The sequence below is a fragment of the Pseudopodoces humilis genome, chromosome 3, assembly GCF_049639895.1.
Source record: "Pseudopodoces humilis isolate 2021_Gansu_Grassland_sample_001 chromosome 3, ASM4963989v1, whole genome shotgun sequence".
NCBI classification, from domain to species: domain Eukaryota; kingdom Metazoa; phylum Chordata; class Aves; order Passeriformes; family Paridae; genus Pseudopodoces; species Pseudopodoces humilis.
Window position 1 is genome coordinate 93,638,839 of NC_142202.1, and position 16,571 is coordinate 93,655,409.

Consider the following 16,571-nt stretch of genomic DNA (forward strand, 5'->3'; position numbering starts at 1 on the left):
GCAGCCCATCAAACATCCCTCCCTGTTTCCCTGGCAACACTCAGAGGCCAACACAAAGTGACTGCATCAAAGAGAAGGAAACTTGGAAGAGAGGAATCATTTCTGCACTTCAGCATCATGTCACTACTATATTTGACAGTAAACAAACCCCACAGAGATCAAGAAGATGATCAAGTGGAAACAGAGTACAAATGTATCCCTGGAAGTCTGAATGAGAAAGGGGAACAGCCATGGCTTCGCAATGCTGAGCTTTGCTCTCAGTTACAAACTATAAACCTGTGAAAGAAAAAAACTACACTAAAACCCAGCCATAAGCATACTAACCTGATTTTTCAGTTCACTGTTTTTTTCAATGCCCATCACTGAATGGATATAGATTACAGATGGGTCTGGTTCATTTCCCCTTTCTGCCCTTAGACATATGGCTCAAGCTGATGTTTCTTTGCTTAAGTAACTGTCTGGTTCAGCGACACTGAACCAGTACACAGTCTTACCAGTCTGTCACTCTGCAGGAAGGCTGTACTTTCTGAGCTTCTGTAATCTTTAGCAGCCAATTTAAATTGGAACTAAGGAGACAACTCTACAGAAAACCTAACACAATTAGGTGTGTATTCAAACTTGTCTGTAAAGGCCAGTTCAAACAATTCTGCATTCAGAGTAACAGCTAGTGCAAACAGTAGTATGTGCAAAGACAAGGCTATGATAATTTTCTTTCATGATTGTTTATATTCATTTTAGCTGGATCATTTGGCAGAAAAGTTTGATTAAACCACAGGGAGGCTTTTTTCAGTATACCCAGTATCCTTCAAATCCTTTTTATTCCTGGTATTTCGATCCTTTTCATTAGAAGACTGAATATAACAGAGCTTACAAAGACAAAAATTAGTTCAGCTCACATTTTACCATTTAACCTGAAGGTTAATTTCATACAAATGATGTACCAAGTAATTTCTTTTTTTTTTTATGATATTGTCACCAAACATGATAAAGCTGAAAAATCTCAAAAGCCAAGAGGTTCAAGTAAGTTCTACCTGACTGTTCAGTAAGAAGTTTTTGTTTCTCCCCTCATGCTTTTCTTCCCCATATAAGCATGCTGACATGCAAGGATTTGGTCTTATCAGCTGTGAAACTGCTGCACAAAATCAGAGTAGGAATATTCAAGAATCTGTTCCTCCCACACTCACCTACAAAAGGGACCCCCAGTTCTAAGAAATGCACTTCTTTATATAGTCCTCTCAAGGTTATGCATACAGCAGCTGGTAAATGATAAGATAAAGGCTTTAATCTCATTCTCTAAGTAGTCCATTATTGCTTAAAAGAAGTTACAAACATTAAGTCATCCTTGAAATAAAGACATGAGTGCCCATAAAATTTTCTGTAGCTATTTACAAAGGGAGAAGCAAGAACACTTGACAAGAACCATCCTGGAGAGTACAGGGGGTATGTATAGTGTAAATGCTACACTCTGATGTTGTAGCATTTATGCCTCCTTATAGCACAACCGTGGGAAAATTCATGTGGGAAGCCAAGGGTGCAATATTAAATAAATAAATGTAGTGTGAAATAACGCCTAGAGCTAGCACTGAAATCCATATAAATTATAATCCATGAATAGGAATCAAATTACAATCTAAAGATATTAAACACATTTAATATTACCATATTTAGGCAAAAAATAGGCTATAAAAATAACTCCTTACGTATGAAAGTCTACAAAGTCTTAAAATTGATATTTCTCTTGAAGGCAGTTGGCAGACTTGTAGGGGGGATTAACACAGAAGAATTTGTAAACTTCAGACCTTGAGGTCATTTTTGGAGAGATTAGGTAATTAATTAGGAAATTACCTATTAATATATCGTTTCAAAAACATTCATTGAGGTTTTTTTTCTGAAAAACTAATTTGAACAGCAAGACTGCATAGGCTTGAGAGAACTAAATTCTACCCTGCAATAACCACTTGTGTTCAGATTCTTAATTATAACAACAGGGTAGCTTGTTCATCTTTATTGAGAGAAACTTTTCTCTGACTATGGGATAAAGAACAGAGGTAGAACCAGTGACAACAAGACCACTGGCACACCACACCAAATCCACATTTTTGCACGTCTCCATGCTCTCATGCTTTAGAATTCCTAGCTCATTCATGCATGAAATTCTAAACTACGACAAATACAAGTAATTCATGTTGCAAGGCAGGAGTCTGGCTGTCACTTTATGCACTCTCAGTTTCCAAAGAAAAAGGCTCTACTACCCTTCAAGTTACAGAAATCTTCATGGACAGAATGCTTTCCTTTGTTTTCAGTAGCCCACTGAATTTCAAATACGGATTTTAACAAAGTAGTCTGTAAAAGTCAGTAATATTACTTGTCACTTACTTGGCTTAGAGTTAATGATGACATTTTCAGCAGAGAGCTGGGGTGGGAACCTGCAGTTGTCTCCTTGGCCCTCACTGCTGCCATACTCTATGACGTCCACTTGTCCCAGCGGTACGCTCCACTTCAGTAAATACCTCTGGCCAGTTGTCACAGTGCCACTGCTTTCATAGGAAGAGCTGGAAGATGCACAAATTACTGCTGTGACAAGCGTGTTTCATGGCATACTATTCATTATTTTGGCCTCTAAAATCTACTGTTTAGCAGCTTGAGTACAGTGCACAACTTGAAAGAAATACACGCATCAGGCTGACTTTCATGACTGACCTTTCCTGGCATGCAAAGAGCAGCCATGCAGGTGCAGATAATCTGGTCTACAAACACCACAGGACTGCCAAAACCAATTCTTTTATTTCTATACCAAAACATAAATTACCGTCTTTTAAGATCGATGTGCAATCTGAAATCCTAATACAAGTGCTTGGGATTATACTTTGGCTCCACATTTTTCTTATTTTTTTTAAACACTTCTTTTTGGCTCCTAACTGCTATGTTTAGGAGAGTACAGATGATGGGACCTTTGAATGACTACTGGCAACAGGAAGGACAACATAACCTCTGAAGGGCTGACAAGCCAACATTTCTGCCAAGCCCCACAGCCCAGACTGTTCCGTACAGCAAATCTCTGCAACTGCTGCAGCTTTCAAGAGTAATCCTGCCTGAGCTGCTGCTTAAGAAGTGTGTACCACAAGAGGCATTTCAGAGGAAAGAGCACACTGAGGAAGCTCATTAGGAATAGAAATGACATTAATACTAATTTTACTTTGTTTATGTCATTCTCTTATTCCCATTCAGAACTAGTAACAAACATTTATTACAAAGGACAAAATAAATGTTAAAGTGAACAAAAAAGGTTTACTTCGCAGAAAGTATGACTGAAATCCAGTAGTCAAATGCTTGAGAGAAACCAGCAAAATGCATTTACTGAGAACAGTAACTAAATGCTGAACTTCAACTAGTCAGCTACCTATTTGCAACACAGACTTTTGTTTCAATGAGGAAACAAGTATGAACAAAGAGCACAACTGCCACAAGTTAAGTAAATATTTATAAATTCTTGACCTAGCTCAGAAGAAACAAGAAAAAATAGGCAGGGCACATTTGTTCAGCCACTAGGGATAGCATCCATCCCATCCAGCTGCTCTTACTACAGAGTTAGGCCACCAGCTCCTGTTGGTGTCATCTAGACTGTGTGAAAAGAAAGACCTGAGGGTCATGTCATCTGTAAAAATATCTCTCTTTTGCAAAACAGGAATACTCAAACATCCAAGGTGCCTAGAGTCCACTAGTTACAGAGGAATTTTCTATGGCTTGCAAAAGATACTTACTTTTACAGAGGACATGACCCTTGAGGGTCAGACTTGGCATGATCATGAACTTTTAACATAGAAAACAAAACCAGAAAATCCAAGACTTTACTGGTATGGAAGAAGATAAAATATGAACAGTTAAAAAACAATATCCAAGTGTTACTAAGAAAGTAAAGAATTTGTAAAGGTAAGGATCACAGGATAATTGACATGAGCTTGTTAATTTTCTGAAGTGTAGTTATTACATGGCACTTCCCACTCACTGTCATGAAACCAAGCAATCACACACTTAGAAATATATGTACAGGACTCATACATCATAATGAATTAATGTACCGACTCATATTATGCTTAAGAAAAGCTGTTCTTGGAAAATTTGAATGATCCACATTTTCTTGGTCAGAAGGTACCACCACATAAAACAATTTATGATACAAGCAACATATGAGTGTGAACACAACCTTGACATACACAGACACTTAGTAACAGTAATAATTACAGCAAACAAAAGCACAGAAGGAACTATGAAAAAATGCTTTTTTCAAAGCATTTCACCTTTAATCCTTCAATGTTTGGTCTCAGAGATAACAACCCTTCCTCATCTGGAACTTTGTTAGTGAGTTCCAGGTGTGTTCTGGCTACCTGTATTAACCATTAACTAATGGGTTTTGGTTTGTTTGTTTGTTGGAGGTTGTTTGTTTGTTTTGCAGAGGGTTGGATTACATTTACAAATTGTGTCAAGTTACCAATCTGTGTGTGTTACAGTTTGAATTTAAGGAAGAAGAGAAAAAAGTCTTACCTTGGCATGCCTGTATTCCACTAAGCACTAATACACAAACACTACAGAGCATTTCTTTCTGTAATCTCCAACTGATATAATTTTCTTACAAATTTACTATAGAACTTCCAAATATCAGCCAGCAATTTGGAGGAGTATAATAAAGCTAGTTATCTATTTATTATGACTACTCCTAGAAACCATTAGCCACAGAAAATACAACAACACAAAGGCAATTTCCATCTGAAGTTCAAATGATCATCTAAAAAATATCAATTAAATCTTACCGAATATTTACTGTTGCACACATCAGCACATCATTTAACATGAAAAGTCGCCGTTCTTTGGTTTTGGTAATTTCTCCTTTGTCATTATAAACTGTTTCAACCATGTCATCAGTCCGTATGAGGTATCTGTTTCCACTGCTGAGTAGCTGGATTTTGAAAACAACCAGCATTGTATATTATACACTTTACATCCAACATCAGCACATAAAATACAAAAACAATAGGTTATCACTTGCCATCGTAGCACAAGTGATTGCAGATGGATTTGCCAAGGGAATTAGGTCTCTTTATAAATCTGTTTTTGATTTAGAGAAACAGTAAATTCTGGTGCCCATGTGGGCTTAAAGGGCTTTGCATCTTAATGTACATCATACTCTGGAAATCTTCCACACTGATAAAGGTTTCTTGGCCAAGAAAATGTTTCCTTCCACAATTTCTCTGATTTCCTTCCTTAGTCCCTTCTTTCATAGTCCACTGAAGACCTACACTTGATTCTAGCTGCCCAGAATGGAGGCCAGAGTGTGAAGAGGAAGAGTGTTCAGCCTGCTCTGTCCCCTGGGCTCACACAGCTGAGGAATGGAGCTAGCAGGGTGTCACAGACTGTGGAGAAGATGCCATTTCCAAGAGATCCTTGGCATGTAAATTGCTTCTGACATTTGTCTTCAAGGACTGAGGATCAGCCACTGTGTGCAAGTGTGTACTAGTCCCTTGTCAAACACACCTCCATAGTGTCCAACAGAATAAAAGGGTCCAAAACTCACTAGTTTTCTAATCAACCACCTATTTTACCCTGGCTGTCATTGTTCCAAAACTGTATATACAAATACACAGGCTCAGGAGGGCCAACCATGTCCTGGGGGGCATCAGGCCCAGCACTGCCACTCAGGCAAGGGAAGGGAATGTCCTACTCTGCACTGGCCTCACCTGAATATTGTGTGCAATTCTGACTGCCATAATGTAAGAAAGGTATGAAGCTATTAGAGTGTCCAAAGGAGGGCTTCAAGGATGGTGAAGGGCCTTGAGGGGAAACTGTATGAGGAGTGACTGAGGTCACTTGGTCTGCTCAGTCTGGAGAAAAGGAGACTGGAGGGAGACCTCACTGCAGTTACAACTTCCTCATTCATCACGCAGAGGGTGGCTGGGCACTGGAACAGGCTCCCCAGGAAAGTGGTCAAAGCCCCAAGTCTGATCTAGTTCAGGAAGCATTTGGACAATACAACGTCAGGCACTTGGTGTTATTCTCGGGGGTCATCTTATGCAGAAACGGGAGCTGGACTCTATGGTGTGGGTCCCTTCAAACTCAGCTGATTCTGTGGTATTAACACACAAGGTCTGTGGGACTGTGAGATTTGGAGCGAATACTCATGTATATATCAATGAATCCTCCACTGCATAACACACAAAACCTTACAGTCAGTATCAACTGACAAAAGGTAACCTGGGCCACCTCTTCAAAAGCACATTCTGTATCTTGGAGCTATTTGCAGATGATTAATAGCTGCTTCAAGAAGCAGGATTTTGACAACTAGAAAAGAAAGTAAATATCTGAATCCATCTTCTAATGCACTTAGAATGGAAATACTGTTCTAGTATGACAATAAATTCAGTATTTCATTCCTAGTAAATAGCTTAAAAGAAGCATTTTCTGGTTGATTATTACTTTCCTAAAAGATGTGCTTTTATGTATCAACAAAACCAACCCCATTCCTTCAGCACATCCCCACTACTTTATCTCAGAAGTCCCCAGGATAATAACCTGTAACTTGACAAAAGCAGTAATTGAAGCATTTATGCCCCACTTCACAGGAAAGAAGGAATCATTTATGATACAAATAAAACAATCATTCAGTACAGATAGCTACTAATAAAGTCAAATAAAAAATGATTGTTCCTTCCTTTTTACTGAATGTCCTCTAGAGTTCTTTCCAGACATTTCTATTGTACGATACAAATATATGAATGAAATAGACTGAGATTTTCCTTAAAACAAGGAACATGTTGGACCCACTTAACAGCACATCCTGAAATCCTTCATAGTTGGAAGCACTACTGTATAAGGATATGGTTCCTTTCTTTACACAGGAGTAATTCCTCACTTCTAGGAAAAATTAAAAGTTGAATTTTTCCATGCAGAAAATGTGCATGAGATTTTACTATATGTTATTTACTACACTGCTACAGAACACTAATACTGCTGAGGCTAGTTCATTGCCCATTCCAGCATACAGTGGTGAGCCTGTTCAGTCCCAGAGGTAGGTCACATCTCACATTTACCACTAGAATTCCCCATTCTGGTTGAGCTCTACAGAAAAAACCAACATAGCTGTCTCTTTGGTCTCTATTGTGGAGATTACTCAAGGCCCAGAAACTGACTCCTCCATTTCCATTATACTTTCCTACTTTCCTTACTTTGTTCAGGTAACGTTCATTCATTGCTTTTGCTATTTGTTTTATTTCACAACGCTGATCTGCATCCCTTTTCCTTTCATTTAACTTCTCTGCCAGTGTCTCAAGTTCTGTAAGAGCCATCTGTAGAGGTAATCTGTCAGGATGTCCTTTATTAGTGTTCTTCAACATATCCTGAGGGGTAATTATATTAAAAAAAAAAAAAAAAAAATTATTTTCAAAGTCAGGTTCCAAAGATTACAGGATGTACAATTACAACTACATTCTTTACTTGAGTACTACTAAAGAATAAGACCAATAAACATCTAATGAATGTTCAGACAGCACGTTGTTTAGCTTCTGGAATATCTTAGTAATTCTTTAAAACTATATGGAATGGGATCAAATACATTCTTATTTAAAGAAAAAGTTACAGAGAAGGGACATAACATTAAACAATCTGGCAATCAGTATTATACTATAATACGTACGTGTCTATAAACAATGATTTAAAATGAAAATTTTCTGATATTTACTGTCATAATAATATTGTATTATCTTTATTACTGTTATTATTCCTCATTAAAACATGGACAGCATACTCCTACTGAAGTAGGAGATATTACTTCATTAAGGTCACAACAGCCCCTCCAAGTCTTTCTCTTTTGTAAGCATACAGTAGGAACAGTTTCAATTATACTTTGTCTCCATTCCCAGAGCATTTAAAAATACCTATATAGTTACTCTGTCTTCCTGCCATAATAAACCTGATCATTCCTACTACTTCAAAAACTTTCACCATGGCTTCTGACCCACATGCTTCCCCCACGACTGCCTCTGCTCCTTTATCCACAGTAATTCCCAGACCTGCAGCCCAAAGCCTGTCCTCCTCTGAAGCACCTGCAAGCACAGCTAACACACAGTGCTTACTGGGGTAGATCTGCTGTGGTCTGGAAGGAGGTACAAACAGAGTAAATTTGTCTGGAGCACATCTCTACCGGGGAATTGTGCTCTTCCTGCAGTTTGACTGCCTGTTGTGATGAGACCCAAGGAGTCCCTGTCAAATCTGTAGTTTCCATGAGAAGAGAAGCAAGATGGTGCAGGTCAGAAGGAAGCTGCAACATACTCTAGCAGGTCCTGTGAGCCAAGTAGTCAGAGAGCATACTGTTCTGCATCTCACACATATTTTAAACTATCCAAGGCATTAATTTAATCTTCTTGTTTTTTAATTCCATGGAAAGTAATATGACTAAGTTCCTATCATGTTTCGAAGCATTATTAGCTAACAAACAGACATAAACAAGTAGCATACTTGAGCAACACCTTTACTAGAAAATTATTTATAAGCTATATTTTACTCAACAAGTAATCTATAGTAAATCTAGTTTACTAAGGCTTTCCTGCAGTGCCCTTACTGCCTGTCCCTGCAACCAGACTATGAGATCAGCATGCTTAACACACTGAAGTTGTCTCTTTATTTCCCCATGATCCTCTAGCAGAAGACAGCTACCGTGTAATCCCAAGAGTAAACTATGCAAAAATGCAAAAGGAGCGCCCTTTGGTAAACAATATTTACCTGCAATAGTAGAATGAACTGTGGAAAACGTTGGATAGGTTTCATCATTAAACCATACAGTGTAATGCGATCAGGGCTTGATTCCTGACATTGCTGCAATGCAAGAAAGCCACATTTACTACCATGAGCACATTTCCACCAGTTACAGAATGAAAGGAAAACATTTCTTAAAAATTCTTCTACATTACTTATATTAATTATAAAAGGAACACTATAAAGATTCCATTTACTATCAAGATTTAATTTAAAAATATTAAATCTTAGAAAAACTCCTCATTATTAAAAATGATGGCCTGCCACTGAATTGAAATATCCTTCTTAAATAAATACAGCTGGGCTAAAGCCACACCAGCAATGCAGCACCTACAAATCTAAAAACCTACCTATGGGTTTTTAAGAGGAAATCTAAAAAAAACATCATAATCTCAGTGCTATGCAAAGAGAAATTTTGATCCTCCTTATTGGAAGAAATGAAGGAAAAAATGTTGATTTATGTTTGGAAAGAAAAATATTAGAATCCATTATTTCAGTTACCAGGAATGGCAGATAGAACCAGACAAATTTCTTTTGCATGTACAAAAAAGCCAGAAATTGTCAGAAATAGGAAGGTTAGAGGAAATACTCAATATTAAAAACCAAGCAAATCTAAATTATATTCAACCGGTGTTGTGCTTAAATTGCTATTTATTGCTACAACTATCAGCTTCACAACAATTTATTTCCATAGTTATCTATACAAACATCTATTTTTTTCCAAACAGTAGAGAATTTGATCTTCATTGCTGGTGGGCAAATGAAAAAAGGTAAAGTGTCATCTGTCATCAGAGTTTGGCTGTATTTCTGCAAGCAGAACCAGTGTGGCACTGACAGTGATGAGAGGTGTGGGTTATGTCTCTATTGGAAAAATACACTTTTAACAGTAGAAGTATGATGACATTACACACTCACTAGAGAGTCTGATCTTCATGCTGCTTAAGGCTTTCAGCATATCATCCTGCAAAGAGTTGTCCACACTCCAAAAAGTTGTTAGTTAATTTAAGATCTGAAGACAAACCCCTGCCACCCTTCTCTAGGCAACCTAAGCTGCACTAGGCACCCAATTTTAGTGTTTTGTGGACCACTGTAACAGACCTGACAGGGTGACCAGCTCTGAGAGGCACAACTCAATTCAGGATGCTTGGGGAATGAGACAAACTGAGCTTTCAGACTCAATGTCACAGATATCCCAAAAGCCTTGCCATGGATTCTGTGTACAATTTCTAAGGTGTCAACTCTAGGGATTCACAGCATTTCTACTGTGTGTGCCAGGCTCTCCACACACATCATGACAAGCATCATATGCAACAGGGCAGTATGCATTCTGCAAAAAAAGCACCAATTTCAACCCCAAGCTAGAAACACAATCTGCGGAAAGAAAATACAGCTACACTACTTCTCACAACACAATAAACAAATCAGAATTTGAATAAATTTCAGATTAAAAAGTGGCTTCATATGGTGAACTACTATTATTTGAAGTTCACCTGACATGGAAAAATCCTTATGTTTAGCCAAAATAAAGTAATGCAAACACCAATAAACTGATTTGAATAACAATAAAACTACTGTGCACTTCAAAATACATTCCAGACCTAACAGCACTTTACTATGCCAAAAATAAAATACTGGAAGGGCATCCTCTGGGGCTTTTTTGTGTCAAACCCATAAAACAGACTTTAAGTCCATAAAAACAGTAGGACAATATACAGTATCAGCAGTCAAATTTCCTCCCAAATTATAACTCATACTTTCTTCTTTATCACATATGCACAATTATTTTAACATTGAATGAACTAACCTTTAAGAAGTCTAAAAAAGCAGGTTTGGTGGCACAAGATTTCTTGAGAATCCCAACTGCAGTACTGAAGTTGTTTACATATTCACTGTATGCATCCAATACCATAGATTTAGAAAACTGAAAAGAAAAAAGGGCAAATCCTAACTAAAAATACAAAATACCTCTGGCCGTTAGGGACTTAGTCAGAGCTAAGGGCTTGGTTTTGCCTAGTGTTGGATATACAGAAATACTGGTAATACCCAAAATAATCTTTCTGCAGAAGACAGGCTGGAAACAAAAGGATATAACAGCTGTGAATTACACGAAATGTATTTAAAGTAATTGCTTTATCTTGGCTAGAACACTGGGGCAAAATGTGAGGACCATGGGCAGTCAAAGGGCATACACTGAGATTCAAAGTGACAGTTGAGATCCCCAGATCATCTCACTACCTGTCTTCCAGATTAAGTGAATCAGCAAAGTCCCAGGGCCTTCACACCCTGACTTCAGCTATTAAGGACTTACCCAAAAGCAGACAGATTGTGTGGCGTTACCATAGGAATGATAAGATCACCAACCATTGCCTTCTTTTATCCCTCTCTTTCTGGTCTCATTAAGACTACCTAATTTGCTTCACTCACAACAAGGCAGGTTTGCTTTAAACAAATCTTTAGTTAACTATTTCGTTTTGGGTAAACTGTGATCAGATCCCAGGTTTCTTACAGCAGGCATGAAAAGGTGGTGATTTCCAGCACCTGGGTGGCAATAAGACAAAGCATTCAAGCCAGAAGGCAGGCAGCCTGTTAGAGCCACACTTTCATGGTGAACGTCTTTCTATCAACCAAGGCACCTTCTTGTTTTCTAATTTAAAGCAGTTAATTAGCACAGCTAATTCTGTCTTTTAATTAATTCCATTTCCAAATTTCCATTCAGAAGGATATGATAGGATAGAGTTTTTTTAATGCTCTTTATCAGTGCTCCATCTCAGTTCAAACTCAAGAATTCAGGATATTACCTGCTGTGGTTTTTTTCTACTTGCACACTACTAGGTATGACTACCCGTTTTTTATGAGAAGCTGAGCCTCAGCCTCACCTTAATTTTGGTAGGTTTGTAATATCTAATTTCTCATAAAAATAAACTGTTTACTGAAATGTCTGCAAGATTAATCAAAGCCTGATAACTTTTCTCACAATCCTTTCACATCTGCCAACCGAGCTGAAGACATGTGTTGGTGTCAGTTCCCTTATCAGGATAGTACATTCATACTCTGACAGTTGCCACAGGCATTGGAGAACATGAGAATAAAGCAGCTAAGTTAGAAAGATATGGAGATGGAAAAACAAGACTAAAATAAAAACAGATTATCTGTTCTGACACATTTGCTTACTGAAGCAACAAAGACATCACCGATCATTTCAACAGAGTCCCACTCAGATACACGACTCGCCAGTGCAATCTGAAACATTGAATGGCACTGAAGAATTTCCTTAATTCGATAAAAGACCATTTTAAGTTTTCTTTCACTTAGTAGTTTTGGTTCCATATCTGAAAGGGGCTTCTCATATTGCTGTGGGGAAAAAAAAAATTTATTTAAACAAACACAAAATGGACTTTTGTAAGTAGAAAAACAAACTTATGCAACAGTACACACACACACACAAATCACTGAACGTTTGGCACGAAGCATCTGTAGTAAAATCTCTATTAGTCATATGACAGATTCTTTAATGATCTTTAATGATTCTTTTTCAAATATTCAAAATTTTAAAATGCAAAAGATAAAGGTACCTCCAGGATTCTTTTGAGAGCATCCACATAATTCTTCTCACTATCAACCACAGAGCCCAAAATATACCTTCTCACAACCTGTTGAAACAATAAAGTTTTGTCCAAAGCTCTAATCAGGTAACACATTATAGTTGAAATTATGACGATAAAATTCTCACATTTCTCACAAACAAAAGAAATACAAAGCAATTTCAATACTGGAACTGCAATAAATAATACTGTACACCTTTTCAAAAGTAATTAAATTTACTATTACTCTAAAAAAACTTATTTTAAAGAACACAACAATTATTGTATCAATATCTTAAATTTTTTACTGACTGTTGTAATTCCAAGCTTTACTTTTGAAACTTGTGTTTTGACTTTGGCATTTAACAATGTCTCAGGCACCTGGTGCAATTTTTAGGGCTGCCCTGTGCAGAGCCAAGAGATGGACGTCAGTGATCCTAGTGATCTTCTAAATCAGGATATTCTATAATCCTATACACCTTAAATGTCTATATGTAGGCATTAATGGAAACAATCATAGGTATAAGGTGATGTTGACTACTTCATTGATTTGCTACAACAAAATGGGCAACAATTTTTCAAAAATAAGTCCTAAATTTTATTTTTTAATAGGTTTTATAAATTTATTAGGAGCAACATGAAGGGTAAACAAGCAAATACTAATTGCCTTTTAAAGTTAAGGCCATATAAACTGTACCACTGAGAACATATCCAAGTCAGCATTCTCTTTTGAGCATTACCATGCAGAAATGAAAACCCCCATATTATCTATATTTATATGCATTGACAAGAGTTGTAAGAGTTTCAGGAAAAGCTACCATATTTCATGTTAAACTACAGGCTATTTATTACACCTCCTTCTCTACCTCCTGCTTCCGTAATTCAGCTCAAATGCACTTTGTATGTACATGCAGGTGGCACAACAGGAAAGACTGGAGAACCAATCTGGTTTAGAATTTAAGCTTCTTGCCATCAATTGGCTTTCTTGTTGGTTATAAGGATTTGTTTTCACCCAAATCTATTTCCTAATCCAGCTCTCCCTGGAGTTTTCAAAAGGGGGACTATGAGGAAGAAAACAGCACAGGGGTAGGATCAAACCACTTTCCATAACTACAAGAGAAGGAAAAACTGCTCATTTTGATATTTTAAGCTAGCCTAAATGACCATGAAACTCAAATCTCAGGCGTGCTTCTTTCTGCTTCAGAACCCCACAGCCTCCTTCCTCTTCTACCATCACTGCCTGCACTTGTATTTTGAATTATTAAATGCACATTATGTGAGAATTTTCTCTCTGGTACTGGCATTTCAAAGGAGGACCTCAAAATTATCTGAGGCTTTGCTTAAGATATATTCAGTAAAATTAGTTGTGTCTAATCTGTGTTTAGAATGGATTTAGCAGTGTCTTATTTGGTATAGCGGATCAGCGGCTCTGGTGAAGAATACTAATCCTACTTTTAGTCACAGTTCATTCTTCTAAAAAGAATAAACATCTGTAGAAATAAAAATTTCAGGCTCTGTAACACACAAAAAGAATACTTAATAGTGGCTTCAGGTGATTGCAACAGATACGAGCCCCAGCCCTCGCATGCACCAGGATTTAAACAGAGGCCATCATGCCACCTGCTGTTCGAAGTCAGCATGTCCGCAGAGCAGCTCTGCTGTGACAGGCCAGCTGGGCTGGAAAGGGGTCCTGGCCTGGCGTGCCCGGGCTGTGACCTCTTCTCATTGCCAGGCTATTCTGCCCCCCGCCCCCCGCCCCGAGCTGCTCCAGTGTTTCTGGTGCACCCCAGCCCCCAGAGCCCTGCTGACCAGGAGTCAACCTCCCCCACACAGCTGCTGCACCCCTCCAGTTTGGCATCACCTCCAGATGTGCACTGCAGCTGGCATCCAGATACTCATGCAGGCTTTAAATGCCTCAGCCTGCTCCTGAGGGACAGCACTAATGCTGACCACCCACTGCACTTTGTACCATGGACTCACTGAGCATGGCATCCTCACCTATTTTCCACCCACCTTTTAGTCCACCCATACAAACTGTATCTCACCTACAGGAGTATAGGAATACTTCAGAAGACAGCTGAAAGCCCTGTTAAAGCAGAGGTAAGTTTGCTCCTCTCTACCCATAAAGTCATCACAGTCACCTCTTCGCTCAGTCACCTCAAAGGGGCTCAGGCTGGTCATGCACAAATGGACTCTGCTCCATCTATGCTCATTTTTCCCCACTCACCCTCCCATCCTACTGAACGCGGACACAGCTCCCAAGAGCATGTGTTCCATCACTTTTCTTGGGACTGAGGTGAGGCCAGACTCAATTCTCCTTCTTGTGGGTAAGAGTGTGACACTTTTTCCCAGTCTTTTGATCACTGTGATCCAAGATGACTGAGAAAGGCCTTTCCCACAGCATCCTTATATCCATCCCATCTCTTCCTACAGACACCTGTATGTCCAAATGGCCTCAGCTCAGCTGCAGACTAGGCTTCACCCCAGCAGACCTGCCTCTGGGCTCATGGGCTGAGTCCTGAGAACAAGCCTCATCAGCAAAACCCAAAACAGAGGTGGCAAAGTTTTGACCCTTTATCACTAGGTCTGTGCCCCACCAAGCAGCATATCATGTTTTTCTCAGCTTCCTTTTGTTGCCAACATAGTTATCAGAAACTCTTCACTGTTGCCCCTCGCATCTCACTACCTCCAGCTGAGCTTTTTCCTAACTGCATGCCTGCCCACTTGGACAGCTTCTCCTGGGCAGATGAGCAATATTTGTCACAACTTACACAACTATTACCAGTTTGTTCCAAACTACAAGCACTCTGTGGTTTTTTTGCAAAAGAGGGTAAACTTATTTTTACAAAATACCCTGGAGAAACTCAAATTCCTATTTGGAAAGAAGGAAAGAGCATTCAGACTGATGCTGAAATCTCATATTATAATAAAACCTTACATTAATGGAACACAGTTTGGCAGTTGCATTCTTACAAGATTATCACTTCACTGTGCTAAACACAAGAGAAAAGTAAACCTCATTCAAGTAAAAGGTAAAACAACAACAAAAAAATCCCAAAAGTATATAGCACTCTCCTCAATTGCCCCTTAGTTTTTTTGCTCATTTTCTTAAGGTACTTGACTAACCCATGACTTGACACCCCAAGAAGCTAAAAGCTCTCATACAGTTATTAGTAGTCATAACAATACAGTAACATGAACACAAGGGATTTATTTTCAGCCAAAACTTCTTAACTGATGCTGTTTTCAGTATTTTTTGAAGTGATTTCCACAGTGACCATACAGTTTGAGGTGGAGAACAGCAAAATAAACTTATCTGTAGACTTGACTTTACTAGGGATTATTTTTTTTTTAACCACAAAAAGCCTTTAGATTCAAAGAGCATATAGGATATTCTCTATATTTAAAACTGAAATCCCAGAGCACCTGGAACAATGTTTTCTGGTTCAATAAAAACACTTTAACTCTCTTCTTTTTTTCCCTCATGACCATCACATTCAGTTTAAGTATTTAGGTATTGAAACAATATAGTTCTTATAGATAATTTTATAATGCAAACCAGCATTTTGCACCTCTGGGCGAATTCAGGATTGATGCAACTATATGCACACCCACTAATTTTCAAAAAACTACTCATTCAGTTCTGAATTTGATGTCCACTTAAGTAAAATGCCAGTATATTTGAAGACCAAAGGCAGCTAAGAGCCATTGGTGCAGAGCAGAAGGGGAGATGAGAGGCAGAAGACCATATTTCCCAAGGCTTACTACCTGCTGCTGTGATAATCCTTCAGGCATAGGAGTCATAATTGCTTCTGTATGCATACAGTCCACATCAATAAATAAATTTAGCTCTTCTTCTTCCAGACAAGATGTTCTATGATCTACAAATAAATAACCAAAATGTCAGCTTCTACATGTGGATTGAAAGAAGAAAAAAGCAAAACCAAGCCAAAAAAGCAAAGACCCTATTGTCCAAACACAGAAATTATAAATTTTCAATTACCAAACAAAAGAAATTTTCCAGCACTTCTGTATCATCTATGAAATCACATAAATGCTACCACCAATAGGCATTCTAATACAGAACACCTTTCAAAGGCATCCTAATATCCCACAGCTGGAGACAGCCTGAGCATCTTGTGCTTGACTTCTACTCCCTCCCCTCAGCCAGGAGAATGGGGCTGTCCA

The 16,571-nt window shown here is 38.4% G+C and overlaps 1 protein-coding gene across 5 annotated transcripts in view; it reads right to left on the reverse strand.

The window, feature by feature from the left end:
* The window catches only part of ARHGEF10 (Rho guanine nucleotide exchange factor 10), a 107,566-nt gene that overhangs the window by 46,774 nt on the left and 44,221 nt on the right, over window positions 1-16,571 (reverse strand). For all 5 annotated transcript variants that reach the window (XM_014251468.2, XM_014251467.2, XM_088052848.1 and 2 more), the window contains 8 exons: window positions 16,152-16,264; window positions 12,375-12,452; window positions 11,974-12,153; window positions 10,607-10,723; window positions 8,770-8,862; window positions 7,218-7,388; window positions 4,809-4,954; window positions 2,377-2,552 (listed from right to left, as the gene is read on the reverse strand). In XM_014251468.2, coding sequence (XP_014106943.2) covers window positions 2,377-2,552; window positions 4,809-4,954; window positions 7,218-7,388; window positions 8,770-8,862; window positions 10,607-10,723; window positions 11,974-12,153; window positions 12,375-12,452; window positions 16,152-16,264 — 1,074 coding nt within the window. The remainder of the gene's footprint in view (window positions 1-2,376; window positions 2,553-4,808; window positions 4,955-7,217; window positions 7,389-8,769; window positions 8,863-10,606; window positions 10,724-11,973; window positions 12,154-12,374; window positions 12,453-16,151; window positions 16,265-16,571) is intronic.